The sequence below is a fragment of the Mirounga leonina genome, unplaced genomic scaffold (assembly GCF_011800145.1).
Source record: "Mirounga leonina isolate KUSES-001 unplaced genomic scaffold, KU_Mleo_1.0 Mir_104, whole genome shotgun sequence".
NCBI classification, from domain to species: domain Eukaryota; kingdom Metazoa; phylum Chordata; class Mammalia; order Carnivora; family Phocidae; genus Mirounga; species Mirounga leonina.
Window position 1 is genome coordinate 13,218,712 of NW_023270231.1, and position 21,043 is coordinate 13,239,754.

Below are 21,043 nucleotides of genomic sequence, written 5' to 3' on the forward strand. Positions count from 1 at the left end.
CCCTTCCATTTCAGATTCTTTCACGCTCACAGCTTTGAAGCTAATATTAAGGGCATCTTGATGGAGACTCAGTGCACCCGGCCTATGTGGCCCTGTCTTGCTCAGGAAATACCAGGGGGAGAAGGAATGACAGGCTGGGCCCTTTTCCAACACTTGGTGCATCTGCTGCCCACCATTATCTTGCTCCCAGTGGTGCTCTTCATTGAGATACAGGGCTATCTGCTGGGAAGCAAAAGTGACCTTTAATCAGCTGGCGGTGGCCTCCAGACCCATGGCATTCTTCATTTAGAAAGGCCATGAACTCCCAAGGATGCCTCAGGGCTGGGAAGCTGAGGGGGGAGTTCTGCCCTCACCCTCGCCTGCAAGCCCACTCATCATGCTCGCTTGCCCATGTCATCCCCTCTGGACTCCTAAGATGCTTGGGCTCTCTACCTCTCTCAGATGTCACCTGCGTGGGGGCAGTTATCTAGTGAGTGCTGTGGGATCAGGCTTCCTCCTTCCCATTTCTTGGTACTTCACCGCCCCCATGTCCCAGTTCTTCAGAGAAGCTCTCCTTGACTTCACCGTGGAAAGTACCCACCAGCTATTCGGTCATGTCACCTCTCCTTTTTTTTTTTTAATTGACACTCAAAAGTTAAGTTCCAAAAGAACAAAGACTTTGTCTTGATCATCTTTGTGTTGTCCTCAATGCCTAGACCAGGACCTGGCTCATAGTAAATGTTCAATAAATGCTTGGGAAGGAATGAATAAAAGATGGGGTTTAATTAACCAGGACCAATCTTCCTCCACATCTTACTAAGTGTTCTCTACCCTGAGTGGCTTCTTCCCCCATGATCCTTGGCACGCAGTCTGTGACCATACAAATCACACACCCTGCAGACCTCAAGCCTTGTGTTGGGCTTTCTCTCCCATGTCTCTCAGGAACTCTTGATCCTTTTTTCCCCCTCACTTCATGTTTCAAGAAACCAGTAGTTTTTACTGACTCCACACCAGACTTGTCCAAACCCCATGAATGAAGTAATCTTTGCCCCAGGGAGTGAAAGTCAGGAATAAAAATAAAACACACACCAGGGAGTAAGGCTGAGTTTATGGTATTCACAGGAACATCTGATAGCTCTCCTGTGACTCATTTTAATGATATCAGATAATGACAGTCTGTTGAATCAAAAAATGCACATTATTTATCCCATAATGGTGAAGTGGCACTGTAACACTTTTAAAAACCATCTTAGAAGTTTTTTCTTAGAACCTCTTGTTGAGTTAGAGAAATAGGCTTTGCCAAATGCCCAATTCTGTCTTTGCTTGTTCTGGCTAGCTGGCATCTTGCACCCACTTTCCCCAAGCGTTTCCTTTAGCACAGTCTGATCCTGACTAGAACATAAGGGTAAGTGCCACCAAACCAGGCACTGCCCCAGCTTCCCAGCCATCCGAGTGCACTGTGGGGGAAGGGGGGGGGGGATACTTTTCTGGCCACCTAGAAGGTATCATAGGGTCTGTCTCAACTTTCACTCTTCCTGGATGCTCACAGTGGAGTAGCAGGAAGAAAGATGTCCTGGGTAGACCCCTGGGTCTGTTCCTGCCTCTGGTGTTAATTTGTTGGATGACCTTGGTCTCTGGTTTAGACACTCCCTTTCTCTGATTCTCAGGTTTATCCCTCACCAGGGATTCTCTCAGGTTCCTTCAGCTCTGATACCTGAGGCCCTGTGAGTTTTGAGGGGCAGGTCCACTTAGGCTAGGGGCTTCTCCTCCCAGCAAAGGCGACGGGTGGCTGCTCGGCCATAGGGTTCAATCTGATGGTAGCTTTGTACCTGGTGGAAAGCGAGGTTAGCTCCATCACCCTCCTGGCTGCTCCTGGGTTCTGAAGGGTCATTCTGGGGGATTTCCCCTCTTTCTCTGGCCCTAGGAAATCTCCCTCTCTTTCCTTGCCCCTCTTTTCCTTGTCCCGTCCTTTTTCTGAAGCATCAGACTCAGGTTCTCTTCTGAAATTGAAAAGGCAAAGCCATCTTCTACATGGGCCTGTTGGCATGTCAGTCACGGCAACAACGATAGTCGTAACAGCTTACATTAAAGGTTGTTAGTTTACACTTTACAAAGAGCTTTTAAATACATCATCTCATCAGCCATTTTAGGGTCCCTTGGTTGAGTCAAAGGGGTTCTCCCTTCCCCTGAATCCTGCTCAGGGGGAACTGAGCCCAAGCCCCCTTTCACATATGCCGGTCCCCACACGCAAACATGGACCCATACTTTGAAGCATGCAAGTTACCTGACTGAACTCTTCCTGCCCTGGGAGACTTTGTTTCTAGAATTTGGCTGTTGAAATAAGAGCGTTTTAATCTGCGTTTGTTAGAGAAACTTCCTTTTGGGGAGAATTTTCTTAATCTTGCATTAGGCATTTCATAAAGTCAGGGCTTCCAAAATTGAGGGGAAGGCTCACAATCACCCTCAAGCCACATTAAGGACCTGGTCCTTTTGGCTGTGCTGGCTGATTGCAGCTGGGTTCGGAAGTGGGCACAGGGCATGGTTGGCAGAGGCAGGCCTTGGATTCTGTGGGGGAGGCCAAGGGAAAGCTGGTAGCCTGGCAAGTCTTCCCAGAGGTCCGTGACCCTGGTTGCGCAGCTCTCAAGATGGTAGGCTGAGTGGGCTTCCTGTTATGTGGAGAGTGGCTAGCTGGGAGTGTTGGCGGTAGAATAAGCCTAGGGTTTACCTGTGTGGGCGAGGTGGGCTGACGGCACGAGGGATGGGGAAGGGTATGGGACAGATCTCAGGAAGACCCCTTTCAGGAGAGAACTTCGGAGCTACCACAAAGACTTTTGGGACCTATCTGGAAATTGGCATTGTTTAGCTCCAACAAACTCAAGTGAACAACTGGGAAGCCCCCAGAGCCTTTTTGGGTGGCAGAGCGCTCTCTCCTCTTCGAAGCCTTGTCATCTTTGCCACCAGTTCTCTTCCTAAATCAGAGCTTGTCTTGCTATTCCCCTACTTAAAAACCCTGTAGGGTCCCTGTGTTCTAGCCTGCCATACATGGCTCTTACTGGTTGAACCCTTGCCTTCATGTCTGCCCCCCTTGATTTCTGCTCCCCAATGTGCATCCCACACTCCTGCCACCCTGGACCTCTTGACTGTTCCCCATACTGGGTCTTTTCCCTGTTTCACTGCTTTTTAACAGGCCATTCCCTGGGAAGTTCAACTCCCTTTCTTACCCCTGCCCCGGCAGACTCCTGTTCATCCCTGAAGACCCAGGATTGGAGATTTCCTAGTCTGGACAGTGACTTCCCTTGTTTATACTGCCATGAGGGGACTCCTATAATAAAGCTGTTGTCCCATGATTGTTTTTGCCCTGGACTGTAGGATCCTCAAAGGCAGATGTTTCCTTCCCATGAGGAGTAACTTCTGGAGTTAGGCAAACTGGGCCCAAATTCTGGCTCTATAATTTATTAGGCATCTGTTTTTGTGCAAATTCCTTAACTCCTCTGTGCCTCAACTTTCTCAACTGTAAAATGGGTTACTAATGTCTTTACTACAGGGTGGTTTTGAGAATTAAATATGTATATATATGTATATACAAACATACATATATATACATATTTAATATATGTATATATCTAATATATATAAATTAGAATGGTATCTGATGTATAATGTAAGTACTACGTGAATCTATCTGTTAATAATATTAGAAACACATCCACCATAAGTACACTAAGTACCTGGAACATAATGTATATTAGTACACACATTTTTAAGTAAACTCTTCCATTTTATTTCTCCCTCCTTTTCCCTCCTTCCTTCTCTTCATCCCGCTCTTCCTTATGTTCTTCCCTCCCTATCCCTTCTTTCCCTTCCTCCTTCCCTCATTTTCCCCTTGCCTTGTGCTCTTCCATCTTCCTTTTCTGCCTCCTTCTTGATTCTTGGAATCTTTAGCCCACTGTTGGTCCTCACAGAACCACTAGGCTCCTCTGGGGAACCTCCATGCTGGAAGGTCCTCTGAGCCCCACATTTTCCTGCCTGACACTTCCACAGGGGAGGCTCCCAGGGAAAGGAGGGATGAGTGAGAGACAAGGAGTTGGTGTGAGCAGCTGAGCCCCTGAGCCATCTGTACTTGGCTGAGGGGAGCTGAGAGACAGGGGCAAGTCTCCCTCAGGCAGGCTGCCTTTGCTCACATTCCCTGCTATGTAACTCTGTCTAGAAGCTTTCTGGATACTGGGGAACAGAACAAGACTTGAACACAAGCAGGAAAAATAGTAAAGAACATCTACTTTCTTTTCCTGGTAGGGCTTGTCCTATGAACAACCTGAATCTCTTGCGTTTCTGCTCTTTAGAAAAGGCATCTAGAGCTTTGAGTCTTACTCTTCTACTTAATCAGAGATGTGGCTTAAGGCAAGATACAGAGTTTGAGAGAAGCGTGTTTCCTTGTCTGTGAAATGGGGCCATCTGGCTTTACCCTTCTTATGGGAGCAGGGATTGCACGGAGCATGGATTACATGGATAAAATCAGGTACAGTACAGATATGCGTTGGAAAGTGTTGCAGATGAGCAAGGCGTTGTGATGACAACTTATGAGGGTGGCCTGGAGGATCAGGTGGCAGAGGCTTGTTTGTCCTATAGCAAGATCCTCCCAGAACTTTCCAGAGTTGGACTTCTACCGGGGCTATGGGCAGGCTGGGTTCCTGGCCTTCCTCATCTCTGCAGCCCTGGCTGCCTGCTCTCCTAGTACTGCATTCCAGTGTGAAATGGGCTGGAGGGAAGAGGATGGGTCAGAACTTTGAGAGAAAGTGCCGGTGGTTGGGGCCTGAGGAGATGGCCTTGACCCTTCTTCCGTTGACTCACCTGCAGAGGGGCAGGGAAAGAGGAGGTGTTTTAAAATGTGGCAAAGCAGGCTCAGATGAAGCCTGTGGCAGAGTTTCGAACAGCCCTGTAGTGGCAGGCAGGGCCAGCCCGGAGGGAAAAGAGGGGTCTGCAGTAGGTTCAGACCCCGCTGGCGGCCCGGGGCAGGTGGGGGCGGCGACTGTGAGGCGGAGGCAGCGGGGCTGCGGCGGCTTTTCCTGGAAGGACGGGCTTCGGCAACCAGGGCTTGAAAGCTGGGTGCTTTTAGGGAAGAGAAAAAGAGTCATTAAAAATAAGAAGAAACAAAGAAAAATCTTTTCCTTCTCTTCCTCTTATCATTCCTTTTCCTGAGCTCGGTAAGCAGGTCTTGGTTTCTGCTGACACGATACTGTTTCATCAACATAAAAACGTCCTTCTTCCTCCTCGGACAGGCTAGCACTTCTTTATTCTTACCGTTTTGTTTTAAAACATTTTTATTAGTCTTTTTTCTTAAAATTTTTAACAGCTGTTTATAAAAACGTGACAAATACACAAGACTTGGTAAAAATAACTCACTATATGGTACATATACTCAGACGGTGTGATATATTTATATAATAAAAGATGAAAATAGTCACTTTCCATAATAAAAATAAGTTCTATTTTTTGTTTATTTTACAATATACTTAATATTCTCTTCTTCTGCTTCCTCTCCAGCTTCTACTTCTTCACCTCGAATCTCGAGGGGGTCCCAACATGGCTGTCCCAGCCCCACGAAGCTGGAGTCTGAGAGGTGGGGGGCAGGCGGGCCGACGGCCTTAGGAACACTGGCGGCAGCCACACTCTAGGTGTCTTTCCACCTCTTCCACGAACGAGGAGCCGTCGGTGCACTGGAAGACGTATTTCCGCCGCTTGCTGCGGGTGGGCTGGCAGCACTGGGGCCCACAGCCCCCACGACACTCCATGATGGGCACTCTGGAGGCCGTGGCACACGAGGCGTAACCTTTCTGGCGGTGGATCACCTCTCGGACAACCTCCCCCCGGCACGGGTTCTCTGCAGAGGGCGGAAGAGGTAAGGTCAGGGCATGGGTGGTACAGATGATCAGCCAGGGTCCGTTCCTGGGCAGGCTATTGGGAAACATTTGTGTGGTGTGAAGACCCTTTGTACTTCTTCATGCGTCCCTCCATCTGCCCGCCCACTAACCCATCCAGCTGTCCCACAAATACGGAGTGCCTTTTCTGCGCCAGCCTCGCTGCTAGATCTATAACTAAGTCCTGAGCATTGCATGGTGACAAAAGCAGGCCTCGTCCTTCCCTTCAGGGAACTCAAACAGCATGTGGCCAAGTACTAGGCTGTGGGCTAAATCCTGTCCCCAAATCTTGATTGTGCCACCTATACTTAGAAACCAAATTAAATGTCACCATTAAAAACCCCAGGTGATCAATTACATACTGGGATTCCTGGCTTTGCTGAAAACCAGGAAGTGTCCAGTTTGGCCCAGTCCCCACTGGTATAGAGTTGAGATACTAATTCTATAATCCCCAAAGTGAATGTGTTTGTAAGGATAAACTGAGGTCGGGGCTACACAGGAACAGAACAGGGCGAAGCGCCTGATGCAGCCCAGGGGTGTGTCTCTGGGACATGCTGCTTGAGAGGAGAGCTGAATGAGGAATTAATGAACCCTGATAGCTGCTTGAATCTTCCACTCCCCGCCGTACTGTCCCTGTGACATTGGGAAGAAGGCTAGAGCAAGGCCCTGAGGAGAATGACGAGCTTAGATCCCCAGCCCTGCAGCCTGAAGGAAGACATCGGCCATCCTTGAGCTGGTTTCCTTGTCTGGAAAATGGTGACCCATTTCCCTGTTCTTCCTACTGCTTCACAGGTTACGAGCCTCAGAGAAGACTGAATGAGAAAGGGCTGAATGCATTTTAATGAATTATGGTAAGCATGATGTAATTTCTTTAGATTATGAGATTGTACACACAGGCACTCACTATCTTGTAACAATGTGGGACAGGGGACGAGAGCCGATGTGGCAACGTGGTCACTGGGCAGTCTGGTGAAGGGAATGTGAGCGCTCTTTATCTTCTGACAAGTTTTCTGTTAAATCTCAAATTATTTCAAAATATATTACTTAATAAAAATTTTTAAAACCTGGTCCGTTTGGGTTGAGAACAGTATTTCAATGACGTATAAATGTGAAAGTCCTTTAGAGACCAACAGGGTGGTCTGCCTTGGAATCTGGGCGGAGGGAGGAAGACTTCTCCGTTTCCATGCAGGGTAAAAAACCCTCCAAAGGGAGGTAGATTTGAATTTTGATATAGTTCATTTTGAAATAGGCTCAAATACAGGAAAATAAAAACTGAACACACTACACGGGCCAAGGGCATGGAGGGGAGAAGGGGGGAGGAAGGAGGGCCTTGCTGCGCTGTGGTGCGGGGCTAATTAGTTACATAGAGTGCACAACTGCTTCAGAGAGGGAGGGTGTTGCCCCCATTTTCAAGGTGAAGGGACTGAAGCTTAGAAAGCGATGCCACAAGATCCTGCAGCCCACCTCTGCCCCCGTGGCCTCTCCGGCCCCTCCCCTGCGCACAGTGGACCCACCTTGCTCGCAGTGCTCCCCACTGAAGCCAGGCTGGCACAGGCAGTAGGGCTCCCCTCGATCTGAGGAATGGCACTGCCCCTGGTGACACTTGAAGGCAGAGCAGGCGCTGGAGTCATTCTTGCGGTCACACGTGGCCCCGCCATAGCCTTCTGCACACTTGCACACATACGAGGTCCCGGTTGCTACACATTTCCCATGGTTGCAGCTGTTGGCAGAGGACAGGATGAGAAGGGGGAGGGCAGAGAGCGGGCCGCGGAGGCTTTCTCTGTCCACCGCAGCCGGGGCCCAGGCTCAGAGTGGGGCGCCCAGAGCTGTGGGGCCTTAGGTCTTCTCCATCCCACGGTCCGCCCCCGGCTAGCCCAGGGGCCCAGCATCAGCGTCCGACCTGCTGGAGGCTCGGATCCCCCAAAGTCAGCTGCCAGCTGGGGCCACGAGGCTGGCTGGCTGGCCGGCCATTTTACAGGCATTAGAAGTCACCTATCCAAGTGGCAGGTCCCTGCTCCGAAGCAGCGAAGCAGTCTCTAAACGTTTTAATTGCTCTGACACCTGAATTAACAATGTCACGGTCACCGCCACCACCCGCGGCAGTGCCAGGCACTGGGCTGAGTGCTTTACACCGGACATCATTCTTAACCTTCTACAGTCCCCCTCTCCTCTGCTGCTTCGATGCCGCAGATAGTCTTAGGCACATCTCCAAGACGGAGAAACGGATGCTGAAGTTCACCGTCCTTCTGCTTGACGGAGACAGGTACTCTCAGCTAGGTGCTCCCACACCGTGTCTCTAAGGGGGAGCGGCTCCTGCCCGCTTGAGCAGTCACAGTGATCTGGGTATGGTCTGACTGCACTCCCTCCGGCTTTCCCCAGGGCCGCTTCTGGGGGGGGGGATGGGCTAGAGGCAGGGACTGAGTCCGTGCGGGGAGCCTGGCTCGCAGGACACTGACCTGTGGCCCAGACAGGGGTCCCGGGCCTCCTGGTCGCACAGTGGGCCCGTCCAGCCTGGGTGGCACTCACACACCACGCTGTCCTTCTCCACGGAGTGGCACAGGCCGTGCTTGCACACGGTGCAGGACTTGCAGCCCGGTGACACTCCCAGGGACTGTGGCGGGAGGGCCTTGAAGTCTTGCAGCTCGTTGTTGATGCGCACCTCGTGGATGCAGCCGTGGAAGCCACCCAGGGGCCGGTCCGTGCCCTGGCGCAGGGCCAAGAGGCCCGTGGAGGTGGGGATGCCTGGGGGAGGGGTGCCAGGACAGCCGCCTGAAGACCCTCCCCTACCCACCAGCCCAGGCCTCTCCTCAGAGCGCCAAGGAGGTCTCCATGTGCTCACAGTTAAGTGCTCCCAGCTCTGGGCCTCTGCTGTTCAGGCAGAGGGAAGGGACCAAAACCTGGGACCTTGTCCACACAAGGGCTCCTATCCTTTGCCTTGCACTCTCTTTAAAAAAATGTGAATTTGTTGCCAACATTTTAAATATAGAAAACTTCCCACAGAAACCCTTATTTCAAGCTTCTCTAGAAAACAAGAGAAGATTTGGCTAGCCCCAGGGCCACAGTGGCTGGACAGAGGAGGACCACTCCCTCCAGGCGGGGAACAGAGGGTGTATCCCATTCCTCTGCTGTCCCCACCAGGCCTCCCCTGCCCCTTGTCACAGCCCTGCAGAGCACAGGGTGGGAGAGCGAGAGTTTGGGAGAGAACGGGTGTGGGGGAGCAGCCTTGATGTGTGGAACTTTGGGGATCTTCAGTGGGGGGAGAAACTGTGTCCCTTCTGGGACTTTTTTTTTTTTTAAAGATTTTATTTGAGAGAGAGCAAGCACATGAGAGGGGGGAGGGTCAGAGGGAGAAGCAGACTCCCCGCCGAGCAGGGAGCCCGATGTGGGACTCGATCCAGGGACTCCAGGATCATGACCTAAGCTGGAAGGCAGTAGCCTAACCAGCTGAGCCACCCAGGCGCCCCCTGGGACTGCTCTTGACTGAAGGCTTTCCCTGGGCCCTTGGCACCTGGACCAGCTGTTAACAATGCATATTCCTGGGCCTTCCAGGGGGGCATTCCTTGGCAGGGAGGTTTTGGGAATCTCTTTGTTGAACAAGCTGCTCTGGTGACTTTTTTTTCTTTTTTTGCACATAACCCTTTTAGTACAGACCCTGGGCTGCATTTCAGGCCCAGGCTCTGCCAGCCAGGTGGCTACTTCCTTTTCGGCCTGCATCTCAAACACGTACTACATGTGTCACCTGAGCCTCACAGTGTCTGACATGGTGGCAGAGCAGAGGGAATGTGACCTGAAGTCTGCAGATGGTGGGGCCTGGATTGACCTCCATCTCCTCCCTCCCCATTCCATCTTCACCTCTTCCCACCATTCCCACCATCTTCATCTCCTGAACCACTTGTACTTCCCCAGAAGGAGCCTGTCTTCTCTCCTTTCTCCTCCTCCTCCCCGCAATCTGGCTGTTTACCCTTTAGGGATCAGCTTGGTTGTCACTTCCTCCAGGAAGCCTTCCCTGATATGCTTTGGCAGTGGATACTGAGATCAGGGGAACCCCAGCCAGTAGGCCGGGGTGGGTACCCAAACACAGAGGGTGGGTGGGAGGTGGAGGTGGAGGAGGTGGAGATGGGAGGGGAGAAGGGCCTTACCTCCGAGGTAGAGGGGACTGTTGATGCCTACTGCCGGCTGCTTCTGGAGCTTTCCCAGGCTCTTGGGGGCTCCTTTATCCACCACCAGGTTCAGGGTCTGGTTTAGCATCACCAGCTCCACGCTGTGAAACTGCCCATCATTCACAGTCTCCACACTGGGCAGAAGAGAAGGGGCGAGAATGAGAGGGTTTGCTGGGTGCCTCCCACAGCCAGGCACTGGGCCATGAACTTGGCCAACATTACTTGCATTTTGCTTTATTTTTCATTTGGAAATAACTTCAAACTTAAATAAGTTGCAAAAGTAGAAACAGTACAGAGAGTACTTGTTACACGCATAGATTCTCCTATTAGCCCCATTTGCTTATCATTTATTTTCTGTCTGTATGTCCATCTCCATAGCCATGCATACACATATATGTATATACATACGTACATAGTTTTTCTGAATCCTTTAGAAGTTACATACCTTACCCTTATCCCCAGATGCCTCAGTGTGCATTTCCTAAGGACATGGATAATCTCCTACATAAGTACACTGCAATTTTCAACTTTGGAACATTGGTACCACACTTGTATCTAATCAGGCTGAATTTTAATTTTTCACTGGATCCAAAAATATCTTTATAGCATTTTTCCCCTTCCAGTACAAGATTCAGCCTAGGGTCAGGTTGTGCACTCGGTTATATTATTCACATTTCTTTCTAGAATTTAACAGAGTTAAGCAAATGCCTTCCTCAGACCGCCTTCTCAATTTTTACTCTACGGCATGCCACTAGGACCCTTATTAACATGTTTTTCTTCAGTTGCTCCATTTCCCCCTTAAACATCAGTAAGAATATAAGCTAGCATTGTTCTAAAGAATACTGTCCATGAAAAGAATATTTCAGGGTTATTTATATTTTTCCTAGTACATAAGGAAAAAAGAAAGGATCTCAAAGTGTCAATAGTTTGTCCCATCTAAATTCATCTCCTGCACCTTCAGCAGTATGCTTACCGTATGTGGATTACTAATGCTGTACAACACTGCTTCACATGTTAATAGCATTATAGAAACAAGGAAACGGGCTCCTGGGGGGCTCAGTTGGTTAAGGTCATGATCCCAGGGTCCTGGGATCGAGTCCCAGCTTGGGCTCCTTGCTCAGCACAGAGTCTGCTTCTCCCTCTCCCCCCCACCCCACCCTCACTGGTACTGTCTGTCTCTCAAACAAATAAATAAATAATAAATAAATAAATAAATAAATGAAATTTTAAAAAAAGATGAGGAAACAGAAGCTCAGGGAGGTCAACTAATGCTCCTAAGTCCCCACAACTAATGAGTCCTAGAGCAGGATTGTACACTGAGGTACGTCTAGCTTCAAAGCCCACATGTATGCCCCTTTCCCATGTTGCCTCCCTCAGTCCCAGCAGGCCCTCAGTGAGGGCTGATGAAGCACAAGAGCCAGGCATCGTGCTGAATGGCTCTCTCCTATTACTGGACCCTCATCATCGTTCTATAAAGTGGTGTCAGATACCCCATTTCACAGGTAAGACGACTGAGGCCCAGAGAGGTGAAAGGATTTGTCTGAGTTCACCCAGCTAGTATGTTCCAGAGATAGAATGCATAGGCAAAACTTTGGACTCCCAAAGTTCTGCTCTTTCCACAATTCGATCCTTGGCTGGGGCTGGGAGGGAGCAGTGAGTGCAGGTGATAGGCATTTGGAAATGTGGTACTCCTCTCTGAAAAGGGCCCTCTGAGGAGGCGGCTGAACTCTGCCTTATCCATTCAAATGTGGGTGGTGAGTACGGAGGCTCCGTGTCCACTTGAGATCTCCCTGACGAATCCCCTAGTAAACTGCCTCCAACAAGAGGATCCCGTGCCAGATCGCCTGGCAGGCAGGAGCAGCCTCAGTGACTGAAGTGAATTTCAGCAAAGAGGTGAGGAAAATACTTGGGGGAAGAGAGGCTAAATTGGGGTGGAGCAGAGAAAGCACAGTCTGTCCTAGCCCCTTGGTGGGACTGTGACCACTCAGAAACAGAACCCATCTGGTCTCAGTCTGTAAAAGGGGGAGAACAACCTGACAGAATTACCGTGACGATTGAATCAGAGGACGTACTTGAAAGTGCTTTGTAGACTCTAAACTCCTGGGAAAACGTGAGCCATTATCAGTAGTGTTAGTTGGACTATTAACAACCGTAAGAACCTACCATTGCCTGCAAACCTAGTGACTCCTGCTCTGGGAGAAAGTGGTGGTGGAGGGGGACATGCAGGAGCTCAGGACCCTCCCAAACCCATCATGAACTTTCTCTTCTCTCCCATCCATCCATCCTCCATCCATCCTCTACCCTTCCAATCCTCCATTTCCCATCCATCCATCCACCCACCCACCCACCCACTGAATGTCTGCTAGGAACCGCATTGTCCTAGGTGCTAGGGATCGGTGGCAAACAGGACACTCAGGAAGCTCACATTTCCTTAGCCTTTCCTCTAAACCAAACGACCAACATATCAGTGTAAGGTCAGGTCAAGAAATAGGGCAACGGGGGGTGGAGTGGTAGCTAAGAGTCCATTGGAGGATCTCATTTGTGATGGGGAGCCAAGAAGTCATACGAAGGTAGAGCTGTTCTATTTCAGTAGCTTCTGACTACTCTGAGTAGTGAGCTGAGGATAAGGCGGAGACCTGTGTTCCCACAGACGAGTCGATGGTGGGTGGGGGAATGAGGGCTGGGGTGCAGAGACTACAAGCTTCTGACTTGGAATCCTAGCACAGTTTTTAAACATACATGCAAGAACATGCAGCTGTATCCCCAAACCATTTGGTAAACTGATGCTGTCCTGAATGAGCTCCCCATCCCCTGAGCCGTGTAACTAACGCTGGGTAGCCACCTGTCAGGGAGTCGTAGAGAGGCTGGGACTCTGGGTGGGTGGTCTTGGCATTCCCTTCCAATAATAAAATTCAGGGAGTCTGAGGCAGCTGCTTTTCCATTATAAACACACACAGACATAGCAAACACACACCACTAACCCCTTCCTGGCCACGGGCTCCAAGCCCATTGCTGCTTTCCTTCCTGTGCTCCCTGTGCTCGCCCAGGCCCTGGTACACCTCCACTGAGGGCCCCAGCCTGGAGACAGTGGTTTGGTAGGAGCTGCGGGAGCAGAGTGGATGTGAGCCACCCCCCTGCCCCCGATTAAGTGCTAGGCTCCCCAGTGCCCCAGCCACTTGGGTCTTTGGAGGGTCTCCTCTGATTCCCACAACGGAGAGTCCTAGGCAGGCCCCTTCCTCCAGCTATATTCTTCTGCTAGTTCATGCTCGGGAGTGGAGAGGTCTGGTCTCACATGGGTCTTCCAACTGAGGGATCCTGGGCAAGTCCCATCACTCCGTAAACCCGAGTTTCTACTTATACACTACAGCGATGGTGCGGATGTCGACCTTGCCATGTTCTGATGGACAACACATGGTCCCTGATACCTAGCAAGCGCTCGAAGGTGGAATGATGATCTCCTCCACCCTGACCCTGGGCTTGCAGGAGCTGGGTGTGGCAGGAGGGACAGAGTCGGGGGGCAGGTTCATGGACCCTGGAAGAACTCTTCTACTGACTCGCAACCTTCCAGCTGCCCAGGGCTTTGGGTTTCTGTCTGCTTCCACTGGCTCATAACCATCTCTGAGGAAGGCACTCATGAGCCCCATTTTACAGAGAGGAAATCTAAATAACTTGACCAAGGACACATTGCTAGGAAGTGGTGGGATTGAGGTTCAAAGTCAGGACTGGTTCCAAATCCAAACTTCCCATAACCTGTGCCAGTAGGTGCTCATGGGTTAATAGGGTCCTGGAAGTGATGCCTAAAGCCAGTGGTTTTCAGACTGTAGGTCCCTGGAGGTTTGGGGTAGGTGGTGCTGCAGTCCCTGGTTTTTCACCATTATCTCACAAATCAGGATGGCTCCGTTTCTTACTTTTTTCTCCCTTTTCCTACTGTGGTTCCAAGCCCCATAATTAGTCTCCTGGAGAGGCACGTAGGGATTACAGGGGAGAAAACTGGGCTCTGAGAGCCTTCCTTCCTTCCCTCCTTCCTTTTTTTTTTTTTTTTTTTTTTAAAGTAGGCTCCTTGCCCAGGTGGAGCCCAACACAGGGCTTGAACTCACAACCCTGAGATCAAGACCTGAGCTGAGACCAAGAGTCAGACACTTAACCGACTGGGCCACCCAGATGCCCCTCTCTTCTTCTTCTTCTTTTTTTTTTTTTTTTAAAGATTTTATTTATTTATTTGACAGAGAGAGAGACAGCGAGAGAGGGAACACAAGCAGGGGGAGTGGGAGAGGGAGAAGCAGGCTTCCCCCCGAGCAGGGAGCCCTATGCGGGGCTCGATGCGGGGCTCGATCCCAGGACCCTGGGATCATGACCCGAGCCGAAGGCAGGCGCTTAACGACTGAGCCACCCAGGCGCCCCCTCTCTTCTGCTTTTAATATCGAGTGCTTTACAGGGCTCGGCACTGTGCTACTCTGTGCTAAGCACTTGACCTGCATTCTCTCATTTAACCCTAACAACCCCCACACGGGAGGTACAATTTTTTCTCCATTTTAGAGATAAGAGGCCTAAGGCTCAGAGACTTAAGGTGTCCAGCTCACAGTCTTAAAGTGGAAGTGGTGCAGGCAAGACTGAAACCCAAGCTCCGAAGCCACAGGACTCTCCTCCACTGTGGGATGAACCGTCATTCCTCCAGGTACTGGGCATGTTCACCTGGATGCCGAGTTGTGGCCACTAGGTGGCGACAGAGCCTCACAGGACCAAATAGTCCCTCGGATTTCAGTTAAGCAGTAGCCTGAGACCTCAAGACCACACTGCAGGGACACCCGCCCCCTGCCCCGCCCCCGCCCCGCCCCCAACTCCTGGACCCTGGCTGCCTGGTCCCACTCTCTCTCGCCCTGCCTGGCCTTCATGCCTCAGCATGGTGGGAAAGTGGGTTCTGGTGGGAGCCTGACCTGGGTTTGAATCTCAGCTCTGCCACTTTACTGGCTTGTGTGCTTTGGGGCCAAAGACTTCATCTGAGCATCATGTTTCTCATCCCTAAAATAGGAGTGATGACGCTTGCCTGGGGCTTGTGGTGAGGGGCAAGTGAGACAAAGACCTTGGCAGTGGATGGGATTGTGGTAATTTAGACTCGGGGAGCATGCACTGTGGGCTAGGTAGAGCTCTCTTGTGGCCCACATTTCAACACTGAGCTATTTCACATAGAAACCCCGAGTTTCTAGCTTCTCTTGATGATCTACATTCTCACATGGCAGGATCTGCTGGAGCTGAGGTCAACGGTCCCTTCGGACAAAGCCTATGCTCTCCAGGCTACCACCGTCCACTTGCCCCAAGTCTGTTACCTCGCTTGGCCCCTAGGCCTCGCCGTAGGAAATAATGCCTGAAGTCCCTCTGACAAGTCTTGGAACTCAGGAATAGTGCAGCCTGTTCCCACGCTGGTAGAGGCTCAGACAGGCTTTTCTGGGTGTTTGCCTTAGGGCCTGGAGTCGGACCTTGAAGCACCAGCACCCCCACCTGTGAATGCAGCTGGGCAGATGAAAAATATCAGGCACCCCATAAAGGTGGTTCAGTGTCCAGCTGCCACAGGCCTGTAAATCCCTGCTGGGAGTGCCGACTGCTCATTCTCACTCAGCGGGCTGTCCGGGGCCCTCAGTGGGCAGAACTTTGCAAGCTGCCAGCTCCCCTGAGTAAATCAGCTTTGCTTTGACACCCTGGCCCTGAGGCTGAGGAGGCCTTTCTAGATGGCCCAAGGTCACCACAGCGACTCTGTGCCCTCCATTAACCCCAGCCCCCCCCCAGCATGGCTTCTGTGCATACTGATGGGGTCTCCCCCGCCCAGGGCCTTCTCACTTCTCCACCTGTGGAAGTGCTTGTCAGCCCTGGCCCCAGCCTCAGCTCAAATGTTACCTCTTCTTCCAGGGAGCCTTTCCTGATCCTCAGAGCAGAAATGTCTGCTCCTTCGATGTCCCATAGCATGTACCAGTGTCTTCTGGGAGACCTATTTTATTCTGCCTGTGTGACTACTGCCTTCTTCCCTGGACTGTGTTTTGTCTAACTCTGTGTCCCCCATCCCTCGCCCAGGACCCGGCCCACACAAGGCACCTGGGAGATGTTTACTGAGTGAGTGGAAGAGTGCACTGCTGGGGCACATTGGGTGCCGCCGCCGAGAAGTCTAGAAACAAACCCATTTTAAATGCAGGATTTCTGGAGCCTCGGGCCCTTTAGTCTGTGGGCTGCAGGACACTAAGGGTCTGTCGCTAGGCTTGGCATGCGGACCTAGGCATGGGCATCCTTCACTGGGTTTGTCCCATGGGTAAGAGAAAGAGCCTGGGGTCTCCCCAGGGCTCCGCGCTAACCCTCAGCCCCCTGGCTCCCTGACAAGGGCTGGAGGAGAGAGCAATTCCCTAGGTTCCCATCTCATTCTCACATCCCAAGGCAGGCGTCAGCAAAGGGTTCCAGCATTCTCACTGACAACATCACCCCTTTACCGAACCACCCCCCAATAGCTAACGTCAGTGCGGGCTCCCGGCTCCCAGCTCTGGACAGAGCCGAGCCTCTCTTGAAGCCTGGCTGTCACCTTCTGTCTGTGACATGCCCACATCAAGGCTCATTTTGCCAAGCACTTTCTCACCCCCCAGCCCTCAGCAACACCCCCTGAAATGCATCCTGCGATTATGCACAGTGCACAGGGGAGGAAAGTGATGTTTCCAGAGTGCGTGAAAGAGCTCCCTACTGGGACACCAACAGTCCTGCCACCGAGAAGACTGTTTGGAAACAAACCCATTTTAAATACAGGATTTCAGGTGTGTCTGACACCACAGGCCCATGACCATGACCAGCGCTCCAGAAACACAGATGCGGGGAGGCCCTGACTCCAGGGAACTCTGAGGCTCCTGAGGTGAGCTCCTTCTCCTGGTGTCCATTGTACCCAACTGTCCTAACCTCGCCGGTTCCCTCCACCCACCGTCTGCTGTGCACCTCTGTTCTGGTCCACCCCTTTGTATTGTCCCTTAGGCTTGTCATTGCTCTTCTCCCAGCCCGCTTGCCCACCTGTTCTCCCTGCTCATGTAACTCCACCCTTTCTTCAAAACCCATCACAAATGGCCTTCTCAGGCTTGGGCATTCTGTGTAAGCTGGCACTTCTCAGACTTGGGCATCGAATCACCTGGAGGCTCCTTAAAACGGATGGCTGGGCCCTACCCCAGAGCTTCTGTCGGTACGCCTGGGGTGAGGTCTGAAGACGTGCATGTCTGACAAGTTCCTGACTGGGGCTGTTGCTCTGGGACCCCACTTTGAGAACCACTGGTTTAAACCGATGGTTTTCAGCTGGGCTGTTGGAGTTGTTTTGGGGGCCTTCATGAGAGTAAGTGTGAGGGAAGAAACTTTGCTCCCTCTCAGACCTGTGGGACAGTTTTGCTTCCGTGTATTTAGTATTTTGATTTCAATATAAAGTTGTGATTGACTAAATGACTTAGTTCCTGGGAAAAAAAGTCTGAAAACTGCTACCCTTCACCAATCCCAGTCAAATGTGCTTCTGCTTCCGGAGGGGACGGCTGGCCTCTGGATGTGGGTCTCTCTCGTGGACGTGCTTCCCCCCCAAGAAATGGCTTTCCTGCCACAGGCAGGTTTATGTGATTTGAGGTGTAACACAAATATTTCTCATTTTACTGGTGGTTTTTATAATTATTACAAAAATATAACTAACAGTTTAGTATTTATTTTACTGAGGGGTAGAAGAAAAAATCTAGCATATCTGTGATTTCACCGATGATCTTACTTAAGATGAAGCTAAATGTAAAGAGTGCGCAGATTTAAAAGCTGATGTAAGGTAGCCTGCTATGTAACAGTATGGCTGACATACCGTGTTTTTACAGTTTTACGTAAAAATCAGGGTGACTGTTGGAAAGACTGAAGTTGAGGGGAAAACCATCCTTCAGGACAGTTTGAAAGTCACTTAAGGAATAGTCCTGCTCCCTAGGGCTCTGGGATTTCTTCCCCTTGAGTTGCATGCTAGTCTCCCCCTGTTTTCTTTCTTAAACTAATAAAAGATCAGGATGACATTTTGAAAAGAGCACCTCATTAAGCGGCCTCATCCCCACTGGCGCACGCGCTCCCGCACAGTAGCCAGCTGGCCATTTATCTTATGGTAACGAGCTCCTGCCTCTTCCTCCAGCACCGCCTCTCCCCCTCCCCCTCCCCCCGCAGCTCTGAGCGAGGGACAGTGTGCGAGTGTGCAGGGGGCAGGGAGAAGAGGCTTCAGAGCGGCCCTGGGCATCCTGTCTCGGCGCGGGGGGCAGGCAGGCGGGAGGGGCTGGGTTCTTACCTGTACACCGTGGTTGGTGGGGAGCTCAGACTGTCATAGACGAGCCTCACGTGGCCCTGGTACAGCTCCAGCGCCAGGGGGTCGTTGTCCCCCTTGTAGAGAAGGATGCCGTTGTCCTTGTCCGTGGCCACCTGGAGAGAGGCAGGTGGGTTAGGGCTCCCCTGAGGCCTAGCCTCCCCAACCCCACCTCCCCACAGAGACCTCTTGTAGGCGGCATCTTCTGGATGAACCCCAGATCTGAACCCATGTCCCTGTCTAGTCTGGGAATTTCCAGGAGGGCATACACTTACACTCCAGCAAATGCTGATCGAGTAATTCAATTCAGTAAATATTTACTGAGGACCCACTATGTGCCACTTTGTTTATGTACATAAATATTAGATTATTACATATAACATGTATATTATTTTATTGTGTGTGGGGGTGGGGTGGGGTCAGGAGCCTTGAGTTCCAATTGCCTCTCCCACCAGCATACAATGTGATCCCACCCAAATCCTTGCCCCTGTCAGGGCCTCAGTCTCTCTGTATAAAGTATGATAATAATTATGAACAAAATGCTAACAATGACCACTGCATTCAGTGTTTACTATGAACTAGGCCCTGTGTTAAAGAGTCATCTGGGGAATTTTTAAAAACACCCATGTCCAGGCTTTACCCCAAACCGACTCCAGATGAACCTCTGGGGGGTGGGGCCCCGGCAAATATAATTTTAGGAGTTCTCCAGGTGATTCTCATGTGGTGCCAAGGCCGAGAGCCCCTGGTTTCAGAAGCTGCCGCCCAGAGGGCACCATGCTTCAGGGGTGGGATCCTCAGACTAGCCTGTCAGCGCTCACCACCCAGCACAGCTGCAGCCTGAAGGCCCGGAAATGGGGCAGACGGTCTGATGGGACCTCTGGACGTGTGCGGCATACGTGCTGCTCTGGCCAGCTGGGACCCAAAATTCGGGTCCCTGGGTCGGTGGGACACAGAGAGGAAGGCATTTAGGTTACCCAGAGATGCATTTTGGAATAAATGTGCTCAGGTCCACAGGTAGGGAGCCTGAAAGGAGTTAGTTAGAAAAGAATTTGGTTCATACTGAATGGTTTTTCATTCCCTGAAAAATGCCCTGCCTGTTTGTGCCTCTGGGCCTTTGTACGTGCTGATCTCTCAGGCTAGACGGCATCCCCTCACCCTTCTATCCTTCTCCAGGCAAACTCCTACTCGTCCTTCAGATCTCAGTTTAGTTATCACTGCCTCTGGGGAACCTTCCTCCTTCTTCCCAGCAGGTGAGGAGCTCTGTCCCACCCACGTGCTCCCACAACACCCAGGGTTGGCACTGGCCCTCTGCTTGTCATCTTGCCCTAGACACGGGGCGCTGTCTGTCTTGTCCACCATCGAATCCCCAGGGCCAGCACAGTTCCTGACATAAAACATCTGAGTGAGTATTTTCTAGGTAAATGAACAGGAGTGGGGGCTGCCATCTGCAGTGAGAGCCAGTCAGGAGTTGGCCGAATAACAGCGGCTGTTCTCAGAACAGTCGGAGCTTGGGGGCATGTTGGAGTGGGGCGCACCTGCAGGGAGATGTTGGCCTGGGGCCGGACCTTGGCAGAGGCTAGTTCCACGTAGGAGTCTTTGCCCACAAAGTTGACGGTGATGAGCTTCTCGCACCTTGGGCCGGCGAAGCCCGGGGGGCAGCGACAGGTCGGCTCCTGCTGCACCACGATGCACTGGGCCCCATTCTGGCACTCGTACTGATCACAGGGACTGGTCTGAAGCAGGACCATGGGTGGGGGCTGCTCACAGAGGAGCCCACTGGGAGGAGGGGAGAGAGGATGGGGGAGGGGTGAGAGGAGGACAGGGAGAGGAGATAGTCATAGTTATTTGGGCCAAAGAGCCACTGGCAGAGAGAGGGAAGAAAGATGGGAACTGGGACTTGTTCCAGCCCTCCCACCAACTGGGGCAAGCCCTTTTCCTTCTCTAAGCCCCCACTTCCCCATTTTTACAATAATGGGGTTGGATGAGTGCTGGTCCCCACATTTTAGTGTCATCAGAATCATCTGGGATAAATTTGTTAAAAGCACAGCTTTTCATCCATCCACAGACGAATGGACCAACAAAATGTGGTATATGCATACAATAGAATATTATTCAGCCTTGAAAAAAGACATTCTGATACCTGTTACAAGGTGGATGAACCTTGAGGACCTTATGCTAAGTGAAATAAAGCAGTCACAAAAATGCAAATACTATATGGTTCCACTTACATGAGGTACTTAAGAGTGGTCAAGTTTATGGGGTCAGAAAGTAGAATGGTGGTTACCAGGGGCCGTAGGGAGGGGGAATGGGAAGTTAGTGTTTAACTGAGTTTCAGTTTTGCAAGATTAAAGAAGTTCTGGAGATGGATGGTGGTGTTGGCTGTACTTAAGGCCAAAGAGCCATACACTTCAACATGGTTAGATGGTAAATTTTACCTTATATATATCTTACCACAATTTAAAAACATTAAAAGAAAGTGCAGATTCCTAGCCCCTCTCCCCCCGCCCCATTCTAATTGAGTAGCTCTGGGGTGGGGCTCAGGAATTTTCATAAGCCTCATCTAGATGGTCTCAGGCTTTGGAAAAACTGGGCTTCTTCATGATTCCTTCTCAGAGTCTGTGACCAAAGGTCATTTGCATCGTTGGGTTTATGCCATGCAGCGAGTACTA

The 21,043-nt window shown here is 51.1% G+C and overlaps 1 protein-coding gene across 2 annotated transcripts in view; it reads right to left on the reverse strand.

The window, feature by feature from the left end:
* Positions 1-1,080: 1,080 nt before the first annotated feature.
* Positions 1,081-21,043, reverse strand: part of SLIT3 (slit guidance ligand 3) — a 597,503-nt gene continuing 577,540 nt past the window's right edge. For both annotated transcript variants that reach the window (XM_035013944.1, XM_035013938.1), the window contains 6 exons: positions 19,910-20,150; positions 18,360-18,490; positions 10,034-10,188; positions 8,351-8,636; positions 7,409-7,614; positions 1,081-5,857 (listed from right to left, as the gene is read on the reverse strand). In XM_035013944.1, coding sequence (XP_034869835.1) covers positions 5,622-5,857; positions 7,409-7,614; positions 8,351-8,636; positions 10,034-10,188; positions 18,360-18,490; positions 19,910-20,150 — 1,255 coding nt within the window. In that variant the 3' untranslated portion in view covers positions 1,081-5,621. The remainder of the gene's footprint in view (positions 5,858-7,408; positions 7,615-8,350; positions 8,637-10,033; positions 10,189-18,359; positions 18,491-19,909; positions 20,151-21,043) is intronic.